At 55.8% G+C, this 24,843-nt stretch overlaps 3 protein-coding genes across 6 annotated transcripts; 1 reads left to right on the forward strand and 2 right to left on the reverse strand.

The window, feature by feature from the left end:
* Positions 1-15,119, reverse strand: TTC16 (tetratricopeptide repeat domain 16). Its single transcript, XM_043917168.1, has 14 exons — positions 14,864-15,119; positions 13,426-13,630; positions 13,010-13,100; positions 12,709-12,852; positions 10,980-11,080; positions 10,748-10,877; positions 8,742-8,956; positions 7,832-8,076; positions 7,326-7,467; positions 5,748-5,913; positions 4,654-4,796; positions 4,339-4,501; positions 2,352-2,436; positions 1-1,277 (listed from the first exon to the last, which is right to left on the reverse strand). The coding sequence occupies exons 1-14, from the start codon at positions 15,117-15,119 to the stop codon at positions 91-93; spliced, it is 3,273 nt and encodes a 1,090-aa protein (XP_043773103.1). The 3' UTR covers positions 1-90.
* PTRH1 (peptidyl-tRNA hydrolase 1 homolog) lies at positions 15,078-19,668 on the forward strand. Of its 4 annotated transcripts, XM_043916811.1 has the most exons (5): positions 15,095-15,213; positions 15,588-15,807; positions 16,280-16,379; positions 16,529-16,574; positions 16,677-19,668. In XM_043916811.1, exons 1-5 carry the CDS (start codon positions 15,118-15,120, stop codon positions 16,857-16,859), a joined length of 645 nt encoding a protein of 214 aa, XP_043772746.1. In that variant the 5' UTR covers positions 15,095-15,117; the 3' UTR covers positions 16,860-19,668. The 4 variants fall into 4 exon arrangements, with proteins under 4 accessions (XP_043772745.1, XP_043772746.1, XP_043772748.1 ...); XM_043916810.1 differs by having other exon boundaries at positions 15,078-15,213; positions 16,529-19,668; XM_043916813.1 differs by lacking the exon at positions 15,588-15,807 and having other exon boundaries at positions 15,097-15,213; positions 16,162-16,379.
* Positions 17,411-23,232, reverse strand: CFAP157 (cilia and flagella associated protein 157). The gene is made up of 8 exons (XM_043917169.1): positions 23,069-23,232; positions 20,766-21,037; positions 19,936-20,089; positions 19,208-19,475; positions 18,685-18,815; positions 18,354-18,504; positions 17,820-17,986; positions 17,411-17,654 (listed from the first exon to the last, which is right to left on the reverse strand). Exons 1-8 carry the CDS (start codon positions 23,230-23,232, stop codon positions 17,411-17,413), a joined length of 1,551 nt encoding a protein of 516 aa, XP_043773104.1.
* Positions 23,233-24,843: the final 1,611 nt, after the last annotated feature.

Consider the following 24,843-nt stretch of genomic DNA (forward strand, 5'->3'; position numbering starts at 1 on the left):
TTCTGATTGCTTCTGAAGGAGGCTATAGCGCGGAGCAGAGGGGAGAATCACCCTGCACTGCAGCAAGAAGTGAGGGGCTGAGCATACCTTTCAAAGAGGAGCCTCACTACTGGGGCTGGGCTTCTGTCTTGGGCCCTGGGCAGTCTGCATGTTGCTGAGACTCGGGTTCAGTCCCCAGGTGACCTCGGTCTTGCTGGAACCTGGGCTTGCGCTCTGGCTCTGGGCCACCTTGGACTGGCTGCGCCTCTGACTCTGAGCCTGGCCCTTGGTGGCCTCAGTGTTGGAGGGGCTCCAACTTGAGTCATAGGAAGTATTGATCTTGCTGGGGCTTTGGATCATTCTCCAGCTTTGGTCCTGGGTAGCAGCTGCCTTTCTGAGTCTCCAGCTCTGACCACGGGCACCCTTGGACTTTCTGAGCCTCTGCCTTGAGCCCTGGGTAGCCTGGGTCTTGTTGAGCTTTTGCCTTGGGCTCCAGGCAGCCTCTGCCCTGCTGGGCCTCTGGTTTTGAATCTGGGTGACCTCCATCTTGCTGGGCCTCTGGCTGTGGATGAGGGTGGCCTCCATCCTGCTGGGCCTTTGGCTGTGGATGAAGGCGGCCTCAGTCTTGCTGGGCCTCTGATTTTGAATCTGGGCAGCGTCCGTCTTGCTGGGTCTCTGGCTGTGGATGAGGGCGGCCTCTGTCCTGCTGGGCCTCTGGCTGTGGATGACGGCGGCCTCAGTCTTGCTGGGCCTCTGACTTTGAATCTGGGTAGCGTCCGTCTTGCTGGGCCTCTGGCTGTGGATGAGGGCAGCCTCTGTCATGCTGGGCCTCTGGTTTTGAATCTGGGTGGTGTCCGTCTTGCTGGGCCTCTGGCTGTGGATGAGGGCGGCCTCCATCTTGCTGGGCCTCTGGCTTTTTATCTGGGCAGTGTCCGTCTTGCTGGGCCTCTGGCTTTGAATCTGGGTGGTGTCCATCTTGCTGGGCCTCTGGCTGTGGATGAGGGTAGCCTCTGTCCTGCTGGAGCTCTGGCTAAGAATGACGGTGGCCTCTGTCTTGCTGGGCCTCTGGCTTTGGATGAGGGTGGCCTCCGTCCTGCTGGGCCTCTGGTGGTGGCCTGGGGTGGACTTGGTTTCTCTGGGGCTGTGGTTCAGGCTTAGGTCTTTCCTACTGTCCCCCGAGTCTGAGGATGGTGTCCTTAGCAGTGAGGAGTCAGAGACTGTCACAACAGTGGTGGAAGTGCTCCTGTATTCCTGACCCGTACTGGATGTCTCTGTCTCCGAGGTGGACCTGGTCCTGACTGGGAAGGATGTGTCCAGAGAAGCTGTCAGGCCGCCTTACCCAGACAGTCCTAGGAAAGGGAAGCTTCTAGGCCTCACCTTTGCCTATGACCCAAAGGCCTCATGTGGCCAAGGGGGAAGGCCTCCCAGATCTCGCCAAGCCCAGCCCTCCTGGCACCCTGAGGCCTAAAGGTGGGTCGTGGCCATAAGATAAAGGGGAGAGAGGAAGGTCCCCACTGTCCAGCGCTGGCCTCCACCCTGCCGGCCGCCTCTCGCCCTGTGTCCCCATCACCACCAGCACCTGTGGGGACCTGGCCCTCTGCCTGCAGCAGTTCTCTGGACTCTACTCCGCCCACACTTGGCTACCCCATTTCCTCTGAGCCCTAAAAACCCTTCCTGACCCTCCCCCAATGGGGGCTAAATGCACCCATCGTTCTCAGGACTCCCCTCCGTGGTATGGCTACACTGTCCAGTTCTCTGTGTACCTGTGTACTTCTTCCCTTCAGGACCAAGAGCTCCCTGGGGCAAGGACTGTGCCATTCATGCCTGCACACGGTGTCCTGCACAGGCTCGGCCCTGGGATGCTCAACACATTTGCTGAACGGCAGGAAGGGGACTAGAGCCCCTACATCCATCCCTCCCCGGACTGCCCGCAGCTGCTCCCGGGACTCAGAGCCGCGTTCTCAGGTTTTTCATTTTGTCCCTTCCATGTTGGCACCTGGCAGGACTGAGGGTAAAAGCCCCCTGCACATGCACAGGCTCTGTGGGCTAATTTCAGGGAGAGGCCAAGGGGGCAGAGAGAAGAGGGACAGGGTTGAGCAGGGAATGAAGGTGGAGCAGGCAGCAACGATGAAGTGCCTCGAGTGAGAGCTGGCTGCCCAGGCTGTGTGCTGGGCATCCCCGAGGGTTCCCCTCGGTCCCCATCCCTGCACCCGCCACTCCCCCCACCACCCACAGCAAAGCTGGCATGAGCCCTCCCGCTCCATATACACACTGCAGTAAGCAGCAGAGGCCAGATTCACACCCAGACCTGGGAGCCTCTGACCTCTGACCTTTGCCCTCCCTGCTGTATTGGCCCATGCAGGGGGACTTACAGCCCAAGATGGAGCCTAAAGAGGTCTGGCTGACGTAGCTGTCGGTCAAGGATGACTCCTTGCTGGGGGCCAGCTTTAGCTTCTCCTAGGATCAGAGACAGGCTGGGCAGTTGGCAGGCCGTGGGAGGCCGCAGCTCTAGAAGGCCAGCCTTCTAGAGGAACTTAGAGTTCCTCGGGGGCTGCAGTTTAGGGCTGGATGGGGACATGGAGCGGTTGACCGGACAGGAGTGGGGGTGACCAGGTTAGACAGGTGTGGCGACACAAGAAAAGCAGTGTCAAGAGGCTGCTTGGCCCTCATCTCTCTATCTGCAAAATGCAAATTCCAGTGTGGGAAAGGCTTCTGTATGCTGTGAAGTGCTGCGCCCTGCCAAATGGCTAGAGAGGGGTTGAGGAGCTTCTCCACACCTTCCCTGCCTCATCCCATTTCATCTCCAGGCTCATCTGGGAGGGAATGCCCATTGTTATAATTGCCTGGACCAGGAAATGCCTAAGCAGCCTGGCACTTGGCTAAGAGGCACACAAGCAGAGCTGGAATCCAGGTGGGGGTGGGTGGGGGGAGAGTCTACGGCCAGGCCCTTGGCAGCTGGTCACACCTACAAGCTGCAGCGGGGAACATGTGGTAGTGAGATGGAACGGGCAGGGCTCTGGAGCACTAAGCAGGGAGCCCATGATGACTTCAGGGCACACACAGACCCACGGTCTGTAGCTCTGTATCCTAACATGAGCTGGAAAAATGTAGAGCTCGCCTTTTCCATGTCTGACAAGGGATGCTGGCACTCCAAGGACTTCAGTGGTTGAAGTCTCCCTTGGACATAATTTACTTGCTGTCCATCAGCAGTCCAGTGGATCAATAAAATGGTAGGATAGCCACAGGATGGAACTGTCCACAGGAATGAGAAGGAGCAGTCAACTTGAATGCCTCTTACCAACTTGGAAGCTTAATGAACAGAGCCAGAGGCAAACAGGCATGTGCCATCCTCCGTTGAGAAGGACCAGTGCATTTGTCGGCAGTGTTAGGAATCAGAACAGCCCTGAGGGAGGAGGGGCCCAGAGCCAGGTGAGAGAGGCTTCTGGAAAACTGGGAATGTGTTCTTTCTTGAGCTGGAGAATGGAGTCATGAGGGGTATTCATTTTGTGAAAATTAATCAAACAGTTCACTGAGGATTCATGTACTTTATGTTCCACTCAATGAAAAGTTTTTAGAAATGAATTCAAGTGTTAAAATTCTGGGGGCTTCCCTGGTAGTCCAGTGGTTAGGAATCCGCCTGCTTGAGCAGGGGACACAGGTTCAATCCCTGGTCCGGGAAGAGCCCACACACCACAGGGCAACTAAGCCCGTGCACCACAGCTCCTGAGCCTGAGCTCTAGAGCCAGGACCTGCAACTACTGAGCCCGTGGGCCTAGAGCCCATGCCCCGCGACAAGAGAAGCCACTGCAATGAGAATTAGGCCCCGCGACAAGAGAAGCCACTGCAATGAGAAGCCCGCTCACCACAGCAAAGAAGAGCCCCCCCCACCCGCCCACTGAAACTAGAGGTGAAAGGGAAGTTGCTCAGTTGTATCCGACTCTTTGCGACCCCATGGACTGTAGCCCACTAGGCTCCTCCATCCATGGAATTTTCTAGGCATGAGTACTGGAGTGGGTTGCCATTTCCTTCTCCAGGGGATCTTCCTGACCCAAGGATCGAACCCAGATCTCCCGCATTGCGGACAGATGCTTTACGGTCTGAGCCACCAGGGAAGGTGAGTGTGGACAAAGTGTAGGAAGCCTCTCTCTGTAAGGGGCCCCCATTCTCACCTGCACTCCTTCAGGTGTCCCCCTTTACTGATACATTCTCCACCTCACAGCAACACGTCCCCAGCCCAGGTCACACAGCTGAGTGGTGGCAGAGCCAGCCTCTAGCCAACCTGCAGCCCTCAGCCCTGGCTTGGGGTGCAGTCCACCTCGCACCTCCAGGAAACCCGGCCCTGGCGTGGGGCGCACTCACCTTCTCCTTCCCAGAAACCTGCACCTCTTCCTCTGGGCCTTCTGGCTTTGCCTGCGGGAACTGGCGAGGGGCCTCCATCTCCTTGGAGGTCTCCAGTAAAGGTGGCTCCAGCTTCCAAGAGACGATCAGGGCCCGGGCCCTCTGTTTCCGGTCCTTGAGCTGCCTGCCAAAGCGAGTTGTCAGAGTGCTGGGTAAGCCTCTCTGACTCACCCCACCCTCTCCGGGACTGGATGGTGGCCTGAAAAGGCAAGTATGTGCCTTGAGCCCTAGCCATCCCCCAACTCTGGGCCTGTGGGTCCTCCTGTAGAAACCTACCCCAGGATGTCCTGAGGGGTGCTGGTGTACAAGCTGTGCTCCACCACCCGCTCCAGCTGCAACCTAGCCAGGTTCGCCACCTGGCTGCTTAGCACCTCTTCCACTGACATGCCGGGGAAAAGGTTGGCCATCATCGGGAGCAGCTGCCAGGAAGGAAGGTGACCAGAGTCAGGTGTGGGCTAGGACAGGGGCAGATGGTGTGGCGCTGCCCTGACTGGCAGAGTCCCTTCTCAGGGCTGAAGAAGAGAAGGGTTTACAAATTCAGCATCAGTTGCTCAGTCGCATCTGACTCTTTGTGACCGCATGGACTGCAACAGTCCGCCAGGCTCCTCCATCCATGGGATTTTTCCAGGTAAGAATACAGGAGTGCATTGCCATTTCCTTCTCCAGGGGCTCTTCCCAACCCAGGGATTGAACCTGGGTCTCCTGTATTGCAGGCAGACTCTTTACCATCTGAGTCATCAGGGGAGTCCCTTTATAAATTGTTGTTTCTTTGGGCCCGAACTATTGGGAGATCTTGAGGAAGGAACTATTATGTGAGGGAGTTCTGAGTCTGATCAGGGGTTCTGGAGATAGCCAGAGGAGGGTGTGACCTCCAAGCTCCATGACCTGGGCTGAGGGAACTGACTTCTCTAAGCCCTACCCTCTTCCCCCTGTGAATTATGGGGTGACGATAATGTTACCTGTCTCGTAGGTGTTAAAGAGGGTTAAACAGGGTGATATAAGCTGAAGTGGTTAGAACAGTGCCTGGCTGTGTGTTACCTGCTCAGTCGTGTCCGACTCTGCAACCCCATGGACTGTACAGCCTTCCAGGCTCCTCTATCCATGGAATTCTCCAGGTAAGAATACTGGAGTGGGTTGCCATTTCCTTCTCCAGGGGATCCTCCGAACCCAGCAACTGAATTTGTGTCTCCTGCATTGGCAGGCAGATTCTTTATTGCTGAGCCACCAGAGAAGGTACAAAGTAAATGCTCTGGCATTAGCAGTGCTTATCACTGTTAGGAATCCAGGTTTCTTTTAGGGACAGGACATATCTTTAGGTGGTCAGAGGTATTGACTCTGGAGCCCACCCTCCTGGCCCAGCAAGAACACACCTTGGGTTGCTTGGGGTCAAGGAGCAGGACAGTGGCAACATCCTGGCGGGCCCCAAAAATGTTCTGCATGAGCTGCCGGCTCCTGGCGCGGTACAGGTAGTACTGGGGCTTCCGGGGATTGTGCTGGATGGCCATTGAGAAGTGGTTCTCTGCCTTCTGGAACTGCCTGCGGGACACAGTGGGCCACAGGGTGCTCTGAGCTGGGCCACCTGGGGAAAATGGGGGCTTCTGGACCTCACTGGGGAGTTTGGGGAAAACCAGGCTAGTTTCTGCTCCCTGCCACCAACACTCCTCTTGATGGACCCAACACTTAAATGCTAGTGTAAAGTCCCGAAATAAATGGACACTTTTATGATCTTGGAATAGGAAGGGCTTTCTGAATGTCACAAACCCAGCAGCTAAATATGAAGAGAAAAAAAAAACTAATTTGACCACGATTAAATCCCATTATTTAGTAGCAAAAGCACCACAAAAGAAATAGGGAAGAATATTTTGCCACATAAGGCAGATAATAAGCAAACTTTCCAGTCTACAAAGAACTCTTATAACCAAAAAAAGTTTTTATTGGGCAATTTAAAAGCAAATGGGAGAACAATTTAGGCAGACCATAATGGCCAATAAACACATGAAAAATGCTGTCCTGCACCCACAATTTAAATATGCAAAGTAAATCCAATGCAAGAGAACCATTTTTTTTTTTGCCTACAGATTAGCAAAGTTAAAAAATAGTGTTAATGCTCTGTGCTAGGGAGGTTTGGGGAAATGACTTTCTTTTAGTGGGGGAAGTTTATATTGGTTCATTGTTTTTTTGGAGAACAATTGGTTATCATCTTTAAAATGTTAAAATTTAACATTAAATCAAAAATTTAACTTCCAGCCATCTAACTACAGAATTACTAGTATGAATGGATGGAAACATATGTCTTGGGTGTCATTACTGCATTCTTTATCATTAAAAAAAAAACAAACAAACAAAAAAATAAATAAAAAATAAAAAAAAAAAAAACAAAACTGAAAACAGCCCAAATTCATCAGCAGACTATTGTCTAGAAAAATTAACTGTGGTACTTCAGCTGAATGGAATACTTTGCAAACAGTAAAAGAGAATGAAGTCATCCTATGTGTAACGGCCATGGGAAGTAAAAAAGCCTGTCAAATATCAGCTTAGCACGATCTCACTTTTGTAAAATGATAGCAATTGCCAATACATGCAATACATGTAGAAATCAATCTGGAGGACTCTTTACCAAACTCACCCAGACAAGGGAGGCGTTGGGAGACAGGTATTAGAAGGAACTTCCATTTTCTGAGTCTTATGTTACTGAATACTTACTTTTTTTTTTTTTAATAAAAAGCGCAATTACCGTAACAATATTCAGAGAAAAAGTGAAGGATTTTTAGAGAAAACTTGGAAAATAAAATTGATATTTAGAAGACTTAACTGGGAGAGCAGAGACATCTTGACCCAGGGAGCCCAAGCGGGCGGCTTCATCCCTGACCTCCCGGCCCCGCCCATAGCCCAGTCTGCCCCGCCCACGCCCCGCCCACGGCCCCGCCCCACCCACCGTCGGCTCACACCTGCTCCGTTGCTCGCAGAAACCCAACTTCTCCTGCAACAGGCCCATGCGCAGGTGGGCGCCCTCGTCCTTCGGACTCAGTGCCAGCGCCTGCTGGTAGTCCGCCTCAGCAAAGGTCAGGTTGCCCAGCTGGAAGAAGCAATCTGGAGCGCGGGGACTGAGTGGGGATCGCAAAAACCCAGGGGGCAGGAGCCGCGGCCCAGTTGGCTCCACCCCCTAGGAGGCGGGGCCTGCAACTGATGATACCCGTGGGCGGTCGCCAGCACTTGCAGCGGCTTTTCAATGCAGCTGCGTGCTTCTTTCCAGTTGCCTGATCTGAGCATTTTGAAGGACTGTGTAGCCAGATGGTCTCTCAGACAACGTTTCCCCTCCGTAGTGTGTTCGTGGGACACTGAGACTCCTCTTCGGCCCCTTCTCCCTCCCTCCCTCCCTCAGGGCCCTCGAGCGCCCAGCGCAGGCCTTAGAGAGGCAAGGGGCTCACGCCGGGCTCCCCGGGACCCCACTCACCGCCGCGGTTGATGTAGAGGCCTTTCTCCTGCTGCTCGTCCTTGAGGGCCTTGTTGAGCAGCAGCACGCTCTCCTGGTAGGCGCCCTGCATGTAGCAGTGCACCGCGAAGTCGTTGTAGGCCAGCAGCAGTTGGCGCTGGGCCTGCTGCACCAGCTCCTCTTGGTGCTCGCTCATCATGTCCAGCGCCTTCAGGAAGTCCTCCACTGCCAAGTCAAAATCCTGGAGCCGTCGGTACATGGTGCCCCTACGGGAGAGGCATATGAGAGCCAGAGTGCCCGCACCGACTCGGGGTGTCCCAGAGACTGGATGCAGCTCTGGGTCCCCTGACCGCTGGAGGCGGCAGGGGAGGCCTCCCCGCTCATGCGCTAGGTTTGGCCTGTGCGGCTCCCCGATTGCTACTGAGATAGCCTGATGATTCTACTTTGCTTTACAAATAACTTCTTTCTTTTTGGGAGCAGCGTGCCTGCCAGCCTCTCTGCTAAGGGTTTTTGTACACAGGATGATTGTTTTACCTCCACTGTTTATTGAGAAAACCCAGGGTCAGGGAAGTTAAATGGCCCAGAATGAGGTGTTGAGCCCTTGCTGGGGAGGTAGGGGGCGTAAATTCAAACCTAAGCCTCCTTTACTGGGCTGGGTTGGGCTGAGTCTCCCAGTATAAACTGCTCAGCAGGCCTGGGGGTCCAGGATTCCCAGGTTAACAGGCTGCTGCCTGCCCCTTCTCCAGAGGCAGTAGCAGAAATCACCTCCCATGATTCCTCAGTCCTGATGGAGAGCAGGGAAAGACCCTTAGGGACTAGATGGGGAAACTGAGACCTGGGGAGGGTCAAGGGTGCTCCTGAGATCACACAGCACATCTGAGGCAAGGCAGGGCCTGGGACCCAAGACAGCATTCCCCCCCCACCCCAGTACCGGAAGAGGAAGAAGCTGGGGTCCAGAGGGTTGTTCTCAATGGCACAATTGATGCAATGCAGCGCATGTTGCAACTTGCCCTGCACGGCCAGGACCCCAGCATCTTGGCGTGCCTGCTGGGCCTGGCCCACCATCACCTGGAGCAGCACCTTGGCCTGTGGGTGCTTGGGATCCAATAGCAAGGCGCTGTGTAGGTCTCGATAGCAGAGGTTGGGCTGCAGGGGTGCAAGGCAAGGATAGTGTCAGGGCTGCACCCAAGCTGAGCTCCCCCCTGTTTACTGGGGGGAGGCAGACCTCTGGGCAGGCCAGCACCATGCCACCCATCTTCAGTGTCCCCCCCGCCCCTCCATTGTTGTTTTGCCTTTTCTGTCTCTTGAAGGAGGAAGGGAGCATTGTGGGAAAATCCTATCCAAGGCCCCATCCCTGCTGGCCCCTTTCCAGATGTGACCTCAGGTGAGCCAGGTCTGCCTCAGTGGTTTTTGCTGTAAAATGGGGCTACAGATGCCTCCTCCTTGCAGGACTTCTGCGAGGCTCACTTGAGGTAGGGGGAGGCCATGGTCTCCTGACCATGACTGTCATGTCCTCCCTGTCCTCCCCTGTACACCCTACCGCACACCTCTGACCTTTAAGCCCAAGACAACTCTAACCAAGAACAGATTCAGGCCTGAGCATGAGCAGAAAACATCCCTAGGCAAATACCTTCCACTGGGTGAGCAGGTCAGTCAGTCAGTCAACATTTTTAGCAAGTAACCCATGTCCTGTGGGGTAATTGGTTGAGGGCGAGAGAGGCAGTGTGGACACTGGGTGTGAGTGGAAACTGGGAGGGGAAAGATGGCAGAGGTTGGGACAGGGCTTTGGAATAGGTGGACTTGGGTTCAAGGGGAGCAAGTTAGCCAAACCAGCTGAACATGCTTCCTCATCTGTAAGAAGAGGACAGTGGGTTGCGTCTAACCTCAGAGGGTTACTGCCAGCCTTAGAGACAAATGTGAGTAAAGTGCTTAGAATGTGTCTATGCATTGCAGGGAGCAGCTGCAATCCCAACAATCAACAATAATTGTCAATAATTACTAGTCTCCTACCTTTGAAGGAGCCACTCCCATTGAGTCACCTGTGGGACACAACAGCCCAGCCCCTGGCAGAGGGAAACTCTTGGTTCCAGCACCCTGAGGACACCCTGCCCACTCCAGCCCATCATGCTCCTCCTCTTCCTGAGTCCCCCTGCCCCCCACCCCAAGCATCCTAGCCAAACTGGAACAACAGGCCTTGTTCTGGATGCCTCTGCTTTCCTCACTCTCACCTCTCCAGCCCCCCAGTCAGTCTCTGGTCCTGCTTCCAAAGGTCTGAAGAACTTGCCTTCCTCCTTGCCGCCATCCTGCCCATCCTCCCTGAGTCCCACTCCTATCCAGATGGATGGTATCCAGGCTTCCAGTCTCCCGATTTGCCCCTCTGCCCCCCCAGCCCACATGCCCCCTGGCAGCCAAAAGGACTTTTCTAAGGCCCACTGCCCCCAGGGAGCACCCTTCTCAGGTTCCTGCTGCTCCCCAGGAAGAAGTCAGGGTCCCCTGGGGTTCACGAGATCCTGCCTATCACTGTCTCATCCCTACAGCCCCTCCTTCTTTGTGACCCCAAGTCTCACATCTAAAGGATGCCTGGCGGTCTCTGATGGTGCTTCACATAATTGGGAAGTCAGTCCTTGTGTAATTATTTGCTGGGGGCTGTTTCCCCTGGCCTGTGAGTTCCGTGAGGGCAGGGCAGGCCGAGACTTCTCACCTTGTGGTTTTCAGGGATTGGTGCAGGCCTGGCAGAGAGCTAGGGCTGAATGATGCTGGAACAACTACCTGACTGGGCAGGAGTGGTCAGCACTGGTCAGGGTTCGGGAAGGACAGGGCTCCCACCACACTGGGGGCTGTGGCCTCTGGGCTGGTGGATAGCCTAGCCGCCTCCTGTAATCTCAGCACCCAAACAGGGAGGAGGCCCACCCATCGGCCCTGCCTGCCCTGCTCTACCTTCTGGAAGAAGTTGTAGAGCCTGGCCCGGAGGATGTAGACATCTGCATTGGTGGTGCCTTGCTTCACCTCCTTGGTGACGAACGAGAGGCATTCACGATGCTTTTTGAGGGCCAGGAGACAGGCCAGGCTGTGGGCGGAGAGCAAAGGTGCTTGGTCTGCCCAGTGAGAGGGGCAGGAAGGAGACGCTGAGGGGGACAAAGGCTAGAAAGCTCTTGACCAGGGTGCTCACCATCGATACCGGAAGCAGACTTTCTCAGGCTGGAGCTCAGAGGCTTGGGAGAAGACGGTCAAGGCATCCAGAAAGGCGCATTGCTCAAAAAGGCACTGGCCCTGGTGACACAGGGATCGTCAATCCTGCTTGTGAGCCCAGTCCAGCAGCCCCCATGAACTGAGGGATTGTCATCACTGGGGTGGAATGACAAGGGATGGGCACAGAGTCCTTCAGATCAGAGAGAGATTTTAAGAGATAGAGATACAGACAGACAGAGATACAGAGCTGGGGAGACAGCAAGACACATAAATATACAGTTGGTGACAGAGAGATAGCAATACAGACGTAGGAATAGGGAAAAAAGAGAAAACCTGAGAGGTGGATCAGAACAGCAGATCTAACAATAACAGGCTCCTTCCTGGACCAGGGCTCCAGGTGCCAAACCCTGTATTAAGAATACAGGGGCTGATTCATGTCAATGTATGGCAAAAACCACTACAATATTGTAAAGTAATTAGCCTCCAACTAATAAAAATTAAAAAAATAAAGAATACAGGGAATTCCTGTATTCTTAGGGATACATATAACTTAGGGAGTTCCCTGGCTGTCCAGGGTAGGACTCAGTGCTTTGACTACAAGGATGTGTGTTGGGGAACTAAGATCCTGCAAACTGCCCAGGTGCAGCAAAAATTAAAAAAAAAAACAAACCCTAAATTTATCTCACTGGGACTAGGTAACATTCCCCTTTTAGATGAAGGAACTGAGGCTCAGAGAAGTGAAGTGACCTTTCCAAGGGCACACAGAAAGAACAAGACTGGCCTCAGGACCCCCGCAGACAGTTTAAGCATGTGGTCTGGTTTTAAGAATGTTTCTTTTTTCAGAGTTGAATGATAATAATTATTATTCCTATTATTTTGGCTGCACAGCATGGCAGTGGGATCTTAGTTCCTGACCAGGGATCCAATCCATGCCCCACCCCCCCTGCAGTGGAAATGCAGCGTCCTAACCACTGGACCATCAGGGAATTTCCAGAATTGAATTATTATTGACATTAAAAACCAAGACATCAAAGTTGTGAACATGGGGGAAAAATCAGGACTTTTTTGGGAATTTATGGATTAATATCATCTTTATTACACATTACAAATGGGGGGCACTCTTGTCTTTTTAGTGCTGGGAGCCTGTGGACTCTAGGCCTGTGCTGTCCAGTATAATAGCCGTGGCAATATAAATTCAAATTTATTCAAATTAAATATCAGTACAATTCAAAAATTAGTTCCTCAGTCACACTCTTGTCTTTTTAGTGCTTAGAGCCTGTGGATTCTAGGGCTGTGCTGTCCAGTACAATAGCCACCTGCTGCCCATGGCCATACAAATTCAAATTGATTCTAATTAAATATCAGTACAATTAAAAAATTAGTTCTTCAGTCACACTCGCCACATTTCAAGGGCTCAACATTCTACGTGGCTAGTGGCCATCAGAATGGACTGTAATCATCATGCCAAGTGATCGTTGTCACTATAAAGTTCTATTGGATGTACCCAGCCCTGGTGGTGGATGAACCTGGAAGGTGGGAGAGGTCATGAGAAGGAGTGGCAGAAGGGGACACAGAAGCAGGGACAAGAAGGTCGCCAGGAAGTCAGGGCTGGCCCCCGGAGCAAGGAAAACCCCCAGAGTTGGAGGGAGAGCCAGCAGGCTGGGGTGGGAGGCGGGTGCCTGGTACGGGCCTAGGGCAGCGCCGGGCACCTTCAGGTAAAGCACCAGGGCGAGTCGCTCCAGGTAGTCTTTGTTCTCTGGCTGGGAGTAGTAGGCCTTTCGAAGGTTCTGGGCGGCCGAGGAGAAGTCGCAGAGCTGGATATAAGCCTCGGCTCTTAAGGCATAGAATTCTACCTGAGGGAGAGGGGACCCAGACTGCCGTTCCCCTCCCCACGATCTGCCCTGAGGTTTGCCACCCGGCTACCACAGGGACTCACTCGGTGGCCCTGAGAGGTGAGAGTGTAAGCGTGGGACAGCAACTGCCCGTGCCCACCCAAACCCTCCCTCTCACCAGCTGGGGGTCCAGGTGGAGGGCACGGGAGAAGAAGAGCACGGCCATCTCCCAGTCCTCTTGCTCCAAGCACTGATGAGCTCGATGGTAGCTGTGGGGGGCAGGGGGCACAGGCAGGGGGCAGGGCTGGCCCTGACTTGGGACCAGCCCAGGACATAGAGCTGGGGGGTTGGGAATGTGTTGCAAGGAGGGGGGACTTGGGTAGGAAGACAAGAGGGGTAGAGACCCAGGGAGAGCAGACTGGCCATCCGTGGAGCCCATCCAGCCTTATTTTTGCTGCTGAGGTGGAAGAGCCCCATTATACAGTTGAGCTTGCTGGAGCTCAGAGAGGGAGAGTAACTCACCCAAGGCTGCACAGCATGTCAGTGGCTCTGCAGGGAAGGAACCTGGGACCCCTGGGCAAGGGAGACACTCACTATTCCCTGACTTTGAGGGGCACGGTTAACCCCGTAGCCTTTGGTTTTATATCATCAAAGTTCTGGAAGATTTGGCTGGTCCCAAAGATGCGCTGGAGGGTCCCCTTTGGCATGGGAATCACCCATGACTTTGGGATGTGTTGTGAGGGAGCTTTGTCATGCTCCAGACCATCCTGGAACCAAGCAACAGCAAGCTGGAGCAAGCCTCAAAGACAATCCCCACTCCACTGACACTCTCTCCTCGGGTGTTTTACAGGATGGAGGAGGGGGTGGAGAGGGGGCCTCGGAGGAGGCACAGTCTGGGGTCTGGCGGCCCTCCCAGCCCCTTTCCCCTTAACCTCTCTCCAGTCCTGCCTCTCTCTCCTGTGGTCAAGATCTCATGCTCACACTGCTCTCTGCTCTCCTCCTGGTCCCCCTCAGCTTCTACCAGCTACTGACACCCAAAACTCTTGTCTGCAGCTCAGGCCCTGCCCCAAGCCAAAGGCCCTGGGGGTCCAGCAACGTCTTGCGAGAAGATCTATGTTCCGTTAGTCCCTAAGTCCTGTCTATCCCACTTCCTACAGATCTCTCAGATACCCCCTCTTCTCTCATCTGGGTCACTGCCATCTCTGTCTCTATGCCAGCTCCGGCCACCCCTCCGACCTCCCCACCAGCCGCAGGTCCTAAGACCTCTGTTCTCTGCACAGCAGCTAGGGACTTTACAGAATCGCACAACTGATCTGGCCTCTCCTGAACGAAAACCTTCCCTGAGAACCCATACGTGGTCACTTCTCCCCCACCCTTTGCCTTTGCTTTAGACTTCTCCCGCACCTCTCCGGAGTCTGTCATGAGGCCCCTTCGGGGAGGACCCCAGGACCTGGACCAGCTTACTCGCGGTCCTCACTTTCCTCTTGGCCCCCTCCTCCCGACGTTGCTAGGCATCATCTCCAGGACGCCCACAGGCTCCGCCCCTTAGCCACGCCCCCGGAATCCCGAGGAGTCCAATCCCTGAAATCCAATTTCAAACCGAGTCGGAAAGAGGCTGCGCGCTTAGTCGCTCAGTCGTGTCCAACTCTTTGCGACCCCATGGACTGTAGCCCGCCAGGCTCCTCTGTCCACGGGATTCTCCAGGCAAGAATACTGGAGTGGGGAAAAAAAAAAAGAACACTGGAGTGGGTTGCCATGTCCTCCTCCCGGAGATCTTCCAGATCCAGGGATGGAATCCAGGCCTCCCACATTGCAGGCGGATTCCTTACCGTCTGACCCACCAGAGAAGCCCAAGAATACAGGAGTGGGTAGCCTATCCCTTCTCCAGAGGATCTTCCCAATCCACAACGCTCTAAGAGATGACACCTTGCAATGGCTTTAGCAAGTTTTTATTAGCTGGGGAAGCCAAGGAAAAGGCTTGCCTGCTTTCCGCAGCGAGGCAGGGCCCCAGGGGTGGGTCAAAACAGGGCACACTCCTTCCCAATCCAGTGGTCAAACAAGGGCTCCGCGAGCCCCACGACAAACCCCGCCGGAGACGGTGACGCGGCACCGCGGAATGCACAGGGACGCCCGGACCAGGCCACCGCCCCGCCACTTCCGCCCCTCAGAAGGGTGGCGGCCACGTGGCCCGCCCCGGATTGGGCGTTAGCAGCTAGGGGCGGCCGCGACTGGCCAAGGGGCTGGCTGACGTCAGGGGGCGGGGTCCGCGTCCTGAATTGGGGCAGCATGGGGCCGCTAGGCCTCTCGCGCGCCGGGCTGTGGCTGAGTCGAGCCATGAGCCGCTGCGTTTTGGAACCCCGGCTGGCGGGGAAGCGGTGGCTGGTGAGTGGAGTGGGGGACAGCCCTGTAGGGACTCCCGGGCCCTAGCTCCAGGTCTGCCACTGTCTCCTGGGCAAAGTTCTCCCCCTTCCTTGTCTTGAATTTTCTTATCTAGAAATGGGTCAGATGCTCCGATGGGCTCCAGACTTCCAGGAACTCCGCTCCTGCACTGGGGGGCCTTGCCAGCCCACTCCGGGGGGCGCTTCCACTTGGCCTTCTGGAGTCTTGGAGTTTCTTGGACTCTTCCTCGTGGCCTTAACCTACTCCGGTCGTTTTCCATTTACCTTCCTCTGCTTTGGGGCCCCGGGTGGGGTCGCGCTGTGAGATAGATTATGGGGAGAATTGTCGGGGCTCAGTTTCCCTGATGTCGCCCGCAGGTGGCAGGCCTGGGAAACCCTGGACTGCCTGGCACGCGGCACAGCGTGGGCATGGCGGTGCTGGGGCATCTGGCGCGGCGGCTGGGGGTGGCGGAGAGCTGGGTACGCGACCGGCGCTGTGCCGCGGACCTCGCCCTGGCCTCACTCGGAGATGCCCAGCTGGTCCTGCTCCGGCCACGGAGGCTCATGAACCTCAACGGGCACAGTGTGGCCCGGGCGGGTAAGTTGAGGGCCCCACGTGTGTGCCCCCCAGGAGGGCGCAGGGGCCTGGACTGCATTCTGGACTGCAGCAAATCGGTTCACCTAGAGCTCCAGGTACCAGTTGAGCTCCAATTGCTGCCTTGCCTTGGGTGACTGAGAAATTGAGAACTTCAGTTTCTTTATATGTGGTGGTGGTTTAGTCGCTTGGTCATATCCAACTCTTTGCGACCCTGTGGACTGTAGCCCCCCAGGCTCCTCTGTCCATTGGATTCTCCAGGCAGGAATACTGGAGTGGGTTGCCATGCCCTTCTCCAGGGCATTTTTCCCAGCCCAGGGACTGAACCTGCGTCTCTTATGTCTCCTGCATTGGCAGGTGGGTTCTTTACCACCAAGTGGGGTTAATTGTGGTCCCTCTTCATGGGAGCCCAGAGTCAGGACAACCTTCCTGGGCGGATCAGTAGTAACCAGGGCCACTGTTTCCCTGGGCCAAGCGGAGCTGTTCGGACTGACTGCTGAGGAAGTTTACCTGGTACACGATGAGCTGGACAAGCCGCTGGGGAAAGTGGCTCTGAAGTTGGGAGGAAGCGCCAGGTGAGGCCCTGAGCTGGTCAAGGTGGGATAGGGAAGCCAGCCTCCGGGTTGGAGTGGGGGTAGAAGTGCTGACCCCAGGCTCGGCGGGGGATGGGGTGAAGGGTGCTGACCCAAGGAAGCACTAACTGCCCCTCTCCTATCCCTTGAAGGGGCCACAATGGAGTCCGTTCCTGTATGAGCTGCCTCAACTCCAGTGTGAGTCTGCGCCTCCATCCTGCACCGAGTCGGGTGGCTGGGACAGGGCCCCCAACACCCCTTCTCACCAGAGCTCCCTGGGCCCCTCTGGCTCCCCCACAGGCAATGCCACGGCTGCGGGTGGGCATCGGGCGGCCGACCCACCAGGATGCAGTGCAGGCCTACGTGCTGGGCCGCTTCTCCCCTGCTGAGCAGGAGCTGCTGCCTCCAGTGCTGGAGCGTGCCGCGGACCTGCTCCTGGACCACATCCGCCAGCGGAGCCAGGAGTCTTCGTCAGGCCCCTGAGGCCGGTGGATTCGGCTGCTTGCCCGACTGTCATGCCCACACCCATCCACCCATCCACAGAGGTGCCACACCAGCCTGTGGGGTCTTTTTTTTTTTTTTTAATATAAGTCTTCTCTGGGCTGCCCCAGGCTGCCTGTGGACTAACGCAGGGACTGTGGCCGGAACAGTCCTTCTTTAGGATAGGAGGTTGGTCTTCTCTCCGTGTCCTACTTTGAAAGTAGGGAAACTTCAGGAAGACTAAGCTTTTTTCTTAACTTTTTCTGAGGAGCAGAGGTGTGGATCTGTAACAGTAAAGGTGCCACCTTAGAAGCTGAAGCCTCTGAGGTGGGGTTCCCATCCCTCCCCTGCCTGTGGAGGAGGGGCCCACAGGATCCAGCAGGCTCCCCTCCCGGGGATGTGTGGGCGTGTCTGGATCCACTGAGGCCTTGACACACCTTTCTTCAGCCCATTTTACAGATGGGGAAGTGGAGGCTTAAGAGAGGTCCAGCCACATCCACAGAGCCACACAGCTGCGGTGTGGCAGAGCGGTGATAAGCACCCAAGGGCGGCCCTCATCCAAGGGTGGCCCTCATCCAGCTGTCCCTGGGGCCCCCTGGCACCCTCACCTCAGGGCTGCTGTACGCCTGTAAGTTGCCCATGCGGGTGGTATGTGAGAGCAGCCTGAGGTCCTCAGGGTTGGGTGGGATGTGGATCCGTCGAGGTACCAGACCCAGGTCCCCAGGCCGGTAGGGTGTGATGCCGGACAGCTGCTGCAGCAGAGACCCTGTCTTGAGTAGCTGGGTGCTGCTGTCCTGGCTGTGGGGAGGGGACTGGTGTCATCCCCTCCACATCTTAGACGAGGAAGCCGAGATTCAGAGCAGCTCCAGGGAGCCAGGCTTCCGGCCCCAGCTCAGTTGAGGACAGCCCATGGATGTGTCCTGTAGCTGCTTCCTCTGGGGTCACACGGGGTCACACACTCACCCCTCCCTGGGCAGGCCACAGGGCTGGCCCTCCCGGTGCAGGGCCTCAGCCATCTGGGGGCTCAAGACCACGGCCGAGCCGAGCATGAGCAGCAACTGCTGCAGCATCTCCTTTCGCTGCAGCTGGAACACGACATCGAAGTCACCATCCTCCTCGTTAGGCCGCATCTGCCGAGAAGGGGACAGGTGGGCCCGCCAGGTCAGGCCCTTTGTGGCCCCAGCATCCACCACTGGGAAACTCCAACCCCAGTGCCTATTAATCTCAGTATTCCCTGGCTATGGTGGAATACCCATTCTCCAGGTGGGAAGACTGATGACTTCCAGGGTCTCAGAGGCCTTTGTCCAGCTCCTTTGAGACCTCAAATGGCTCGACGTGGAGAATCAGAAAAAGACAGATCTGCCAGGAAACTCTCAGGGGAGAGAGGGGCCCTGGGCCTGTCTTGGCCATCTCTGGTGGTCTGCTTATCTCCGGGCAGTTTCTAGTCCTTGATTTGCCGCCCCCTCCCCCCACCACTTTCACCCACTTCCAGTTCACCTGCACAATGTCCTGTAGGAAGGAGGTGGCCTGGGCCAGGGCCGTCTCCAGGCTCGCCCGGGCCTCCTGCTCTTTGGTCAGTTGCTGCTGGAGCCGCTGTCCCTCAGCCTGCTGCCGCTCCAGCTGCAGGTTCAGCTGGTCTCTTTCTTTCCTGGGCCCAGGACGAGACAGGTCAGCCTCCTCCCCATCCTAGGACAAGGGGCCCTGTCTTTTCTCTCTGGCCAGCCCCGGGCCTCAGCCTGTGTGACAGACAAAGCCTCCAGGCCCCTGTACAGAGCGGGGAGTCGCTGGCCCATGACCACAGAGGGAGGGTGTTCCCGCTGCTCTGCACCTCAGTGCCTGATTGTCCTGCTGCTGCTTCAGGAGGTCCTGCTCCAGCTGGCCCAGCAGAACACGCAGCCGCTTGGCCTCGGCCGTGCCCTGCTGCTGCTCATGGCACTTCTCCGTCAGCATGAGGATGACCTGCAGTGTGGGCAGGTGGCCGTGCTCTGGGCCCTGCCTCAGGCCCTCAGCCAGCCCTGCATCCCCCAGAGAGGCCGGCCGCGGCCCTGGGAGCCCAGCACCCGCTGGATTCACCTCAGGGCCGCTGCGCACCCATTGAGTCGCCTGTGCGGGTAGGGGCCCTGGGGCTGGGTTCCCATTCAACCAGTGATGGGGGCTCCAAGTCAAATACAAACCAGCGATGGGGGCCAGAGCCCTCCCAACGAGAGCCCCATCGCCTCACGGCTGCCTCTCCCATGCTCCGATCCTGAGTCCACCATTGCAGGGGCCGTATTTGCCCCGAGGACGGGGCCCTAGGTTTCCTTCCTGCTCTCCGTGCCGGGCCTCCCGGGGTGAGGGCCGGGAGCGCGCACCTTCTGGCGGCCCCAGTTGTTCCTGGCCATGAGCTTCTGGGAGTTCTCCAGCAGCTCCAGCTGTTTGCATAGGTCGTCCTGGTGGCCCCGGAGCTGCTCGTTCTCCGCCAGCAGCTGCGTGCCCTGCCGTGTAATCTTGGCCAGCTGCAGGGTCACTGCGTTGTTCTCTGTGATGGCCCGCTTGGTCGTGTCCCACATCTGGCTCGTGGCCACCTTGCGGAACTCTGTGGCCACCATGTTCACACGCTGGATGATCTCCTTTCTCAGTCTAGGCGGGATGGGTCGGGGTGAGGCGGGGTTCAGGCAGAGGGGGGTCCCCAGAGCGCCTAGACCTCTCTGCTCTGTCCCCCATAGGAGGGGCCAGGGCCACCAGCAGGAGCTCTTTATTGTAGACCCTTTGTAATATTTTGAACCATGTCCGTGTATGATGAACCATTAAATATAATTTAAAGTCGCAAAAAGTGGCACAAGGAAGTCCAGGGATTCTCCAATGTCTGTGTGAGAACTGGGAACTGGGAGCCTGTTTTTTTTCTCTTCGCCGTCCCCCGCCACCCGCCCCCCTCCCCCCACCAAATCAGCCACAGTTTCGAGGAATGGCAAGTCGGGGCATCAAGGACTTGGCATGGTTCCCCCCTGCCCAGTTAGAAGCCAAGGCTGTCGGAGGCCTGAAGACCTGGCTGTACTTGGCCTCAGTGGGGGGGGTCCTGCGCCCACAGCAGCCTGCCCACCTGTCCTTGTCCAGCACCGACTTCTTCTCCAGGTTGTGCACGTAGTCCTTGTATTCGTTCTCCTGCTTCCGCAGCTGGTCCTCCAGCGACATGAACTTCTGCATGAGCTCCTCTTTCTGCAGCCGGAACTCCTCCAGGGCTGCCAGCTTTCCCCCTGCCCCGCCACAGGGCACGGGCCTGGTGAACGGCCGCCTCGGGAGGGCAGGGTCCCGGGGGTGGGGGCGGCAGGGCTTTGTGTGATGACGCCCCCCACCCTTCCCCATCCAGTAGGGCCAGTCCCCTATCCCCACAAGTAATCCTGCCCGCCTTTCTGGTTCAGTCTGGAATGCCCTTCCTCTTTTCCCCAAGTCTTACGAAGCCTGGTTCAGGCTCCACCTCCTCCAGGAAGCCCCCCTTGACACTCTCCTCTACTCTCATGAAACTGACTTTGACAACAGCCTCTGACTCTGAACACCTTCTCTGGACCAGGCACTCCCGTTGTCACCTGAAAGGCACAGCCACCCTTGCCAGCTGGGTGACCTTGGGCAAGACACTCCACCTTCTTGAAATGCTTCCTCACCTACCCAATGGCAGGTGGAGATGGTATTTCCTGCCTCAGGATTGCTGGGGCCATTACCATGGAAGATATGTGTGGGAAGCTGCACGTAGCTGTTGCTCAAGGAAGATGTAACATCCCCATTTCCCAGGTGGGAAAACAGGGCCAGAGAGTAGGGCTGGCCCAAGGTCAGAGAGACAGTGGGAGAGCTGGAGTTGGAGCCCAGAGAGACAGAGCCTTGGGTTTCCCCCCGCTGTGGTGTATGCCTGTAGGCTCACCGGCCAGTGCCCCTCACCAAGGATGATGTTCTCGGTGGTGAGCTGGTCCTTGGTCTCCTGGAATTCATGGCGCACCTGGGCTAGCTGTGCCTCGAAGGCATCCTTCTCCATCTCCTTGGCCAGCTGCAGGCTCTGGAGCTGCTCATTGAGGTCGGTGATCTCATCCACCCGCTGGTTGAGCGTGCGCTTGAGGAAGGCCACGATCTCCTTCTTGTTGTTGGCCAGCTGCTCAAACTCCTGGCGAAACAGCTTCTCCTGCATAGCCAACTCATCCCACTTCCGCTGGTACCTGAGGCAAATGTGGGGCAGAGGTCCAGGGGGCCTCCAGGCAGCCAGGCTGCTCCCTGGACCCTCCCATAGTGGGACTTTGGAGGTTCCAGCCTCATCTCCCCTGGTCAGTGCTTGTGACTGCAGCTGATGCCTGTGCTCAGTGCTTTACGTGCATTACATCACTAGGATGTAAGCTCTGTGAGGGTGGAGCCTCTGTTAATGTTCATAGCTGTGTCCCCAACACCTAGCACCTGGTGTGTAGTAGGTGCTCAGTGTGTTGAATCCACAACAATCAAGGAAGCAGGGACTATGATGATTGTACCCATTTTACAGGTGAAGAAACTGAGGCACAGAGGGATGAAGCATTTCTGAGTTAGTAAATGGCAAAACCAGAACTGGAACCCGAGTCAGTCTGATACCCCAAAGTTAAGGGTCTTAAGCATAATGCTTGCTGCCAGCTCTGTGCCCTGCTTAATACTTTCACACTTTATAACTCCAAACTTCTACACTTGTGATCTTCCTTACCCTTCTTCACTGAGTGAACCCCTGTGTTGCCACCTCTGTGGAGCCTTTCTGGCCCTGAGGCAGCGTTTGTGGTCCTCTCTTTGGGGCCCTCCTGTAGATTGACCCTTGTCCCACTGGGAAGTCAAGACCTGACTCCTCGCATCTCTGTATTTTGGGGGGCCTGGCAGAGGAAGCTGACAAATAATAAGTGTCCAATAACCATCTCTCGAATGCATTTTTCCCAGATAAATTTCATTTCGTGTCTCCAGCTTGAGGGAAGGGTGTGAATTTTTAAAAGCTGTCGCGTAAGCAATTTTCTAGTTTCCAATGGAATAATGGGTAGAAGCTATTTGGAAAGATGTTTAACTTCACAACTAACTTAACCAACATCTTCTGAATGGAAGCGCGGTGCAGGGTGCAAAGCTGAATGACCCGATCTGTGGAGCAAGGAGGCGGCCTGGCTTAGGGAAGTCAGGGCCCAGGGCTGGCATCCCGGAGCCTCTTTCTTGGGGTGACTTCCTCTCTCCCTGAGCCTCAGTCTCTCCACCACTTGTAATGGGGATGACTTGAGGGCCTCTCTCATGGGACCGTTTTAAGGACACAATGAGCACCAGTCCAGGAAGGTCTCAGCGTCAGCTGTGAGTATTTGTAGCAACAGGTGAGGAGACCTGACTGATAGTGTTAGTCAATCAGTCGTGCCTGACTCTTTGCATGGACTGTAGCCCGCCAGGCTTCTCTGTCCATGGGATTCTCCAGGCAAGAATACCGGAGTGGGTTTCCATTCCCTTCTCCAGGGGATCTTCCTGACCCAGGGATTGAACCTGGGTCTCCTGCACTGCAGGCAGATTCTTTACCATCTGAGTTGCCACCGAAGGGGTGTGTCTTTTGAGGGTCACCCTGAGACTGGGCTAGTGCATCATAACTGAGAGGAAACTAGTGTAAGAATAAGAAAAATGGGCAAGTGCATGTCTCAGGAGAGTTAGAGAACCACCCCCACCCCCCACACCACCACCCACCTCGAACAGCTCTCCTCGTTTACATTTGGGAAAACAGCCCTGGCATGGACAAGTGGGCTTGGCAGCTGGAAGAGCCAGTGGGGCCCATAGCTCAGGGGATCACGGCACAGGCATTGTGGGGGTGGTGGCGGGCAGGTGGGAGGAGGGGCATGTGGTCACGCGCCTGCCAGGGGGCTGCCATCTCCAATTCGTCCCTCCAATTGAACTCTGCCCTCTTAATAAAACGTGTGGTCCTGGGGGGCAACTGTGAGGCAGGGGAACGCAGTCCTTGCCTGGGGAGGGGTTAGGCTCTTAACTAGGCACTGGGCCCCTGGAAACTCTGGGAGCCAAGATGGGGCCAAGAAATCCATTTTTCTTCAAAATCATGAAGCCTCCCAATGTTATCTTTGAGGAAACTGAGGTAGGGATGCGGGGGTGGGTCTGGACATCCCCTGGGAGGCCAGAACACAGGGGGCCCCCCAACAACCTGCACAGTGGCCAGCTCTGAGTCACTCCCTGACCTGGCAGGACCACCCTGCTCGCCCACCCACCGGGCCAGCCTGTCCTCCAGGTTGCGGATCTGGATGTGGTAGAACTCTCGGTTCTCCTCGCTTATAGGCATTTCCATGGGCTTGTTGGCCAGGTTGGGATCCTTCTTGCCACCTTTCTTCTTCTTGAGCTCAGGCTCCTTGGCCCCCTTCTTTTTAGGAGCCATGGCTGGAGGCAACCACTACACCAGGGCCTCTTTAAGAGGCCAGGTGGTTGCTAAGGAAGTTCCTCGCATACATAGCAACAAGCTAAAGATGTGAAGCCAGGCTTAAAGGGACCTTCCCTCTTCCTGGCGAGGATAGGCTTCAGAGACCAGCCTCCTGCTGCAAGGCCAACAGCGCCAGAGAGGCCATAGGTCTGGGTGTCCTAGACCATGGTGTCTCAGAGACCAGGACGCCAGGCTCACTGGGCACTCTTTTGGGCTCTGGGAGACCCTTCCTTCCCTCAAGAGGAAATTGGTGACGTGGGAATATTACAGCGGGTCAGAGCCCTAGAAGGGCTTCCCTTGTGGCTCAGACAGTAAAGAATCTGCCTACAATGCAGGAGACCCAGGGTTGATCTCTGGGCTGGGGAGATCCCCTGGAGAAGGAAATGGCAACCCACTCCAGTATTCTTGCCTGAGAATTCCATGGACAGAGAAGACTGGAGGGCTATAGTCCATGGGGTCGCAAGAGTCAGACGCGACTTGGCGAGTGACCCAGACCACAAAGTCCAGCAGCCCCTCTGGCAGCCAGGTCTCGGGAGGGGAGTGGGTGCAGTGCACACAGCCCGCAGACTGCAGTGTTAGCCCAGGTCAGGGCCTGTGGACTCACGGCACTGCCACCTCTAGGAGGCTCTGGAGGGAGGAAGCTCAGCCCCAGGGGAGACAAGGAATCCAGGTATCACTAAACATGCCTGAAGAAATGCCCACCTCTCTGGAGCACACAACAGGATCCATTCATTCAGGGTGTGTGTGTGTGTGTGTGTGATATAATGCCACCCACCGCTAGTGTAAGCTCACGAGGACTCAGTCTCTCATTTGTGGCTGCATCCTCAGAACCTAGGAGGAAGACTGGCACATGGCTGTTCAGTTCAGTTTCTCAGTCATGTCTGACTCTTTGCAACCCCATGGACTGCAGCACACCAGGCCTCCCTGTCCATCACTACCTCACGGAGCTTGCTCAAACTCATGTCCATTGAGTCAGTGATGCCTTCCCACCATCTCATCCTCTGTCGTCCCCTTCTCCCCCTGCCTTTAATCTTTCCCAGCATCAGGGTCTTTTCCAGTGAGTCAGTTCTTTGCGTTAGGTGGCCAAAGGACTGGAGTTTCAGCTTCAGCATCAGTCTTTCCAATGAATATTCAGGACTGATGTCCTTTAGGATGGACTTGTTTGATCTCCTTAGTAGGTGCTCAGTAAATATCTATTAGCTGAATAAGATAGCCTGGGTGGGAGTCTGGAATGGCACAGGAAAATAGCTCAATGGACTCTTCCTCTGGCAAAACAACAATTGGTGAAGATTATTTCTTAAGAAAGAAACAATCATTTAAAGTGTCTGGAGATACAAATTAACTTATTTACAAAACAGAAATGGAGTCACAGATGTACGCAAAGGGCAGGGGGATGAATTCCCTGGGATAAATTCGGAGATTGGGATTAACATACACACATGGCAAGAATACTGGAGTGGGTTGCCATGCCCTCCTCCAACCCAGGGATCTTTCCAACCCAGGGATTGAACTCACGTCTCTTATGCCTCCTGCATTGGCAGGCAGGTTCTTTACAACTATCGCCACCTG

The sequence above is a fragment of the Cervus elaphus genome, chromosome 11 (genome assembly GCF_910594005.1).
Source record: "Cervus elaphus chromosome 11, mCerEla1.1, whole genome shotgun sequence".
NCBI lineage: Eukaryota > Metazoa > Chordata > Mammalia > Artiodactyla > Cervidae > Cervus > Cervus elaphus.

Coding starts and splice junctions, on each gene's coding strand:
- PTRH1 (XM_043916810.1), top strand. CDS start 15,118: ATGGGGCCGCTAGGCCTCTCGCGCGCCGGGCTGTGGCTGAGTCGAGCC. Junction 15,214..15,587: donor TGGCGGGGAAGCGGTGGCTG/GTGAGTGGAGTG, acceptor TGTCGCCCGCAG/GTGGCAGGCCTGGGAAACCC. Junction 16,380..16,528: donor AAGTTGGGAGGAAGCGCCAG/GTGAGGCCCTGA, acceptor TATCCCTTGAAG/GGGCCACAATGGAGTCCGTT.
- CFAP157 (XM_043917169.1), bottom strand. CDS start 23,232: ATGGCTCCTAAAAAGAAGGGGGCCAAGGAGCCTGAGCTCAAGAAGAAG. Junction 19,476..19,935: donor TCGGTGCTGGACAAGGACAG/GTGGGCAGGCTG, acceptor CATCCCGCCTAG/ACTGAGAAAGGAGATCATCC. Junction 17,987..18,353: donor TCCTACAGGACATTGTGCAG/GTGAACTGGAAG, acceptor CCTTCTCGGCAG/ATGCGGCCTAACGAGGAGGA.
- TTC16 (XM_043917168.1), bottom strand. CDS start 15,119: ATGCTGCCCCAATTCAGGACGCGGACCCCGCCCCCTGACGTCAGCCAG. Junction 13,631..14,863: donor CCACTGGATTGGGAAGGAGT/GTGCCCTGTTTT, acceptor ATTGTCTTTGAG/GCTTGCTCCAGCTTGCTGTT. Junction 5,914..7,325: donor TTCTGCGAGCAACGGAGCAG/GTGTGAGCCGAC, acceptor TGTGTCCCGCAG/GCAGTTCCAGAAGGCAGAGA.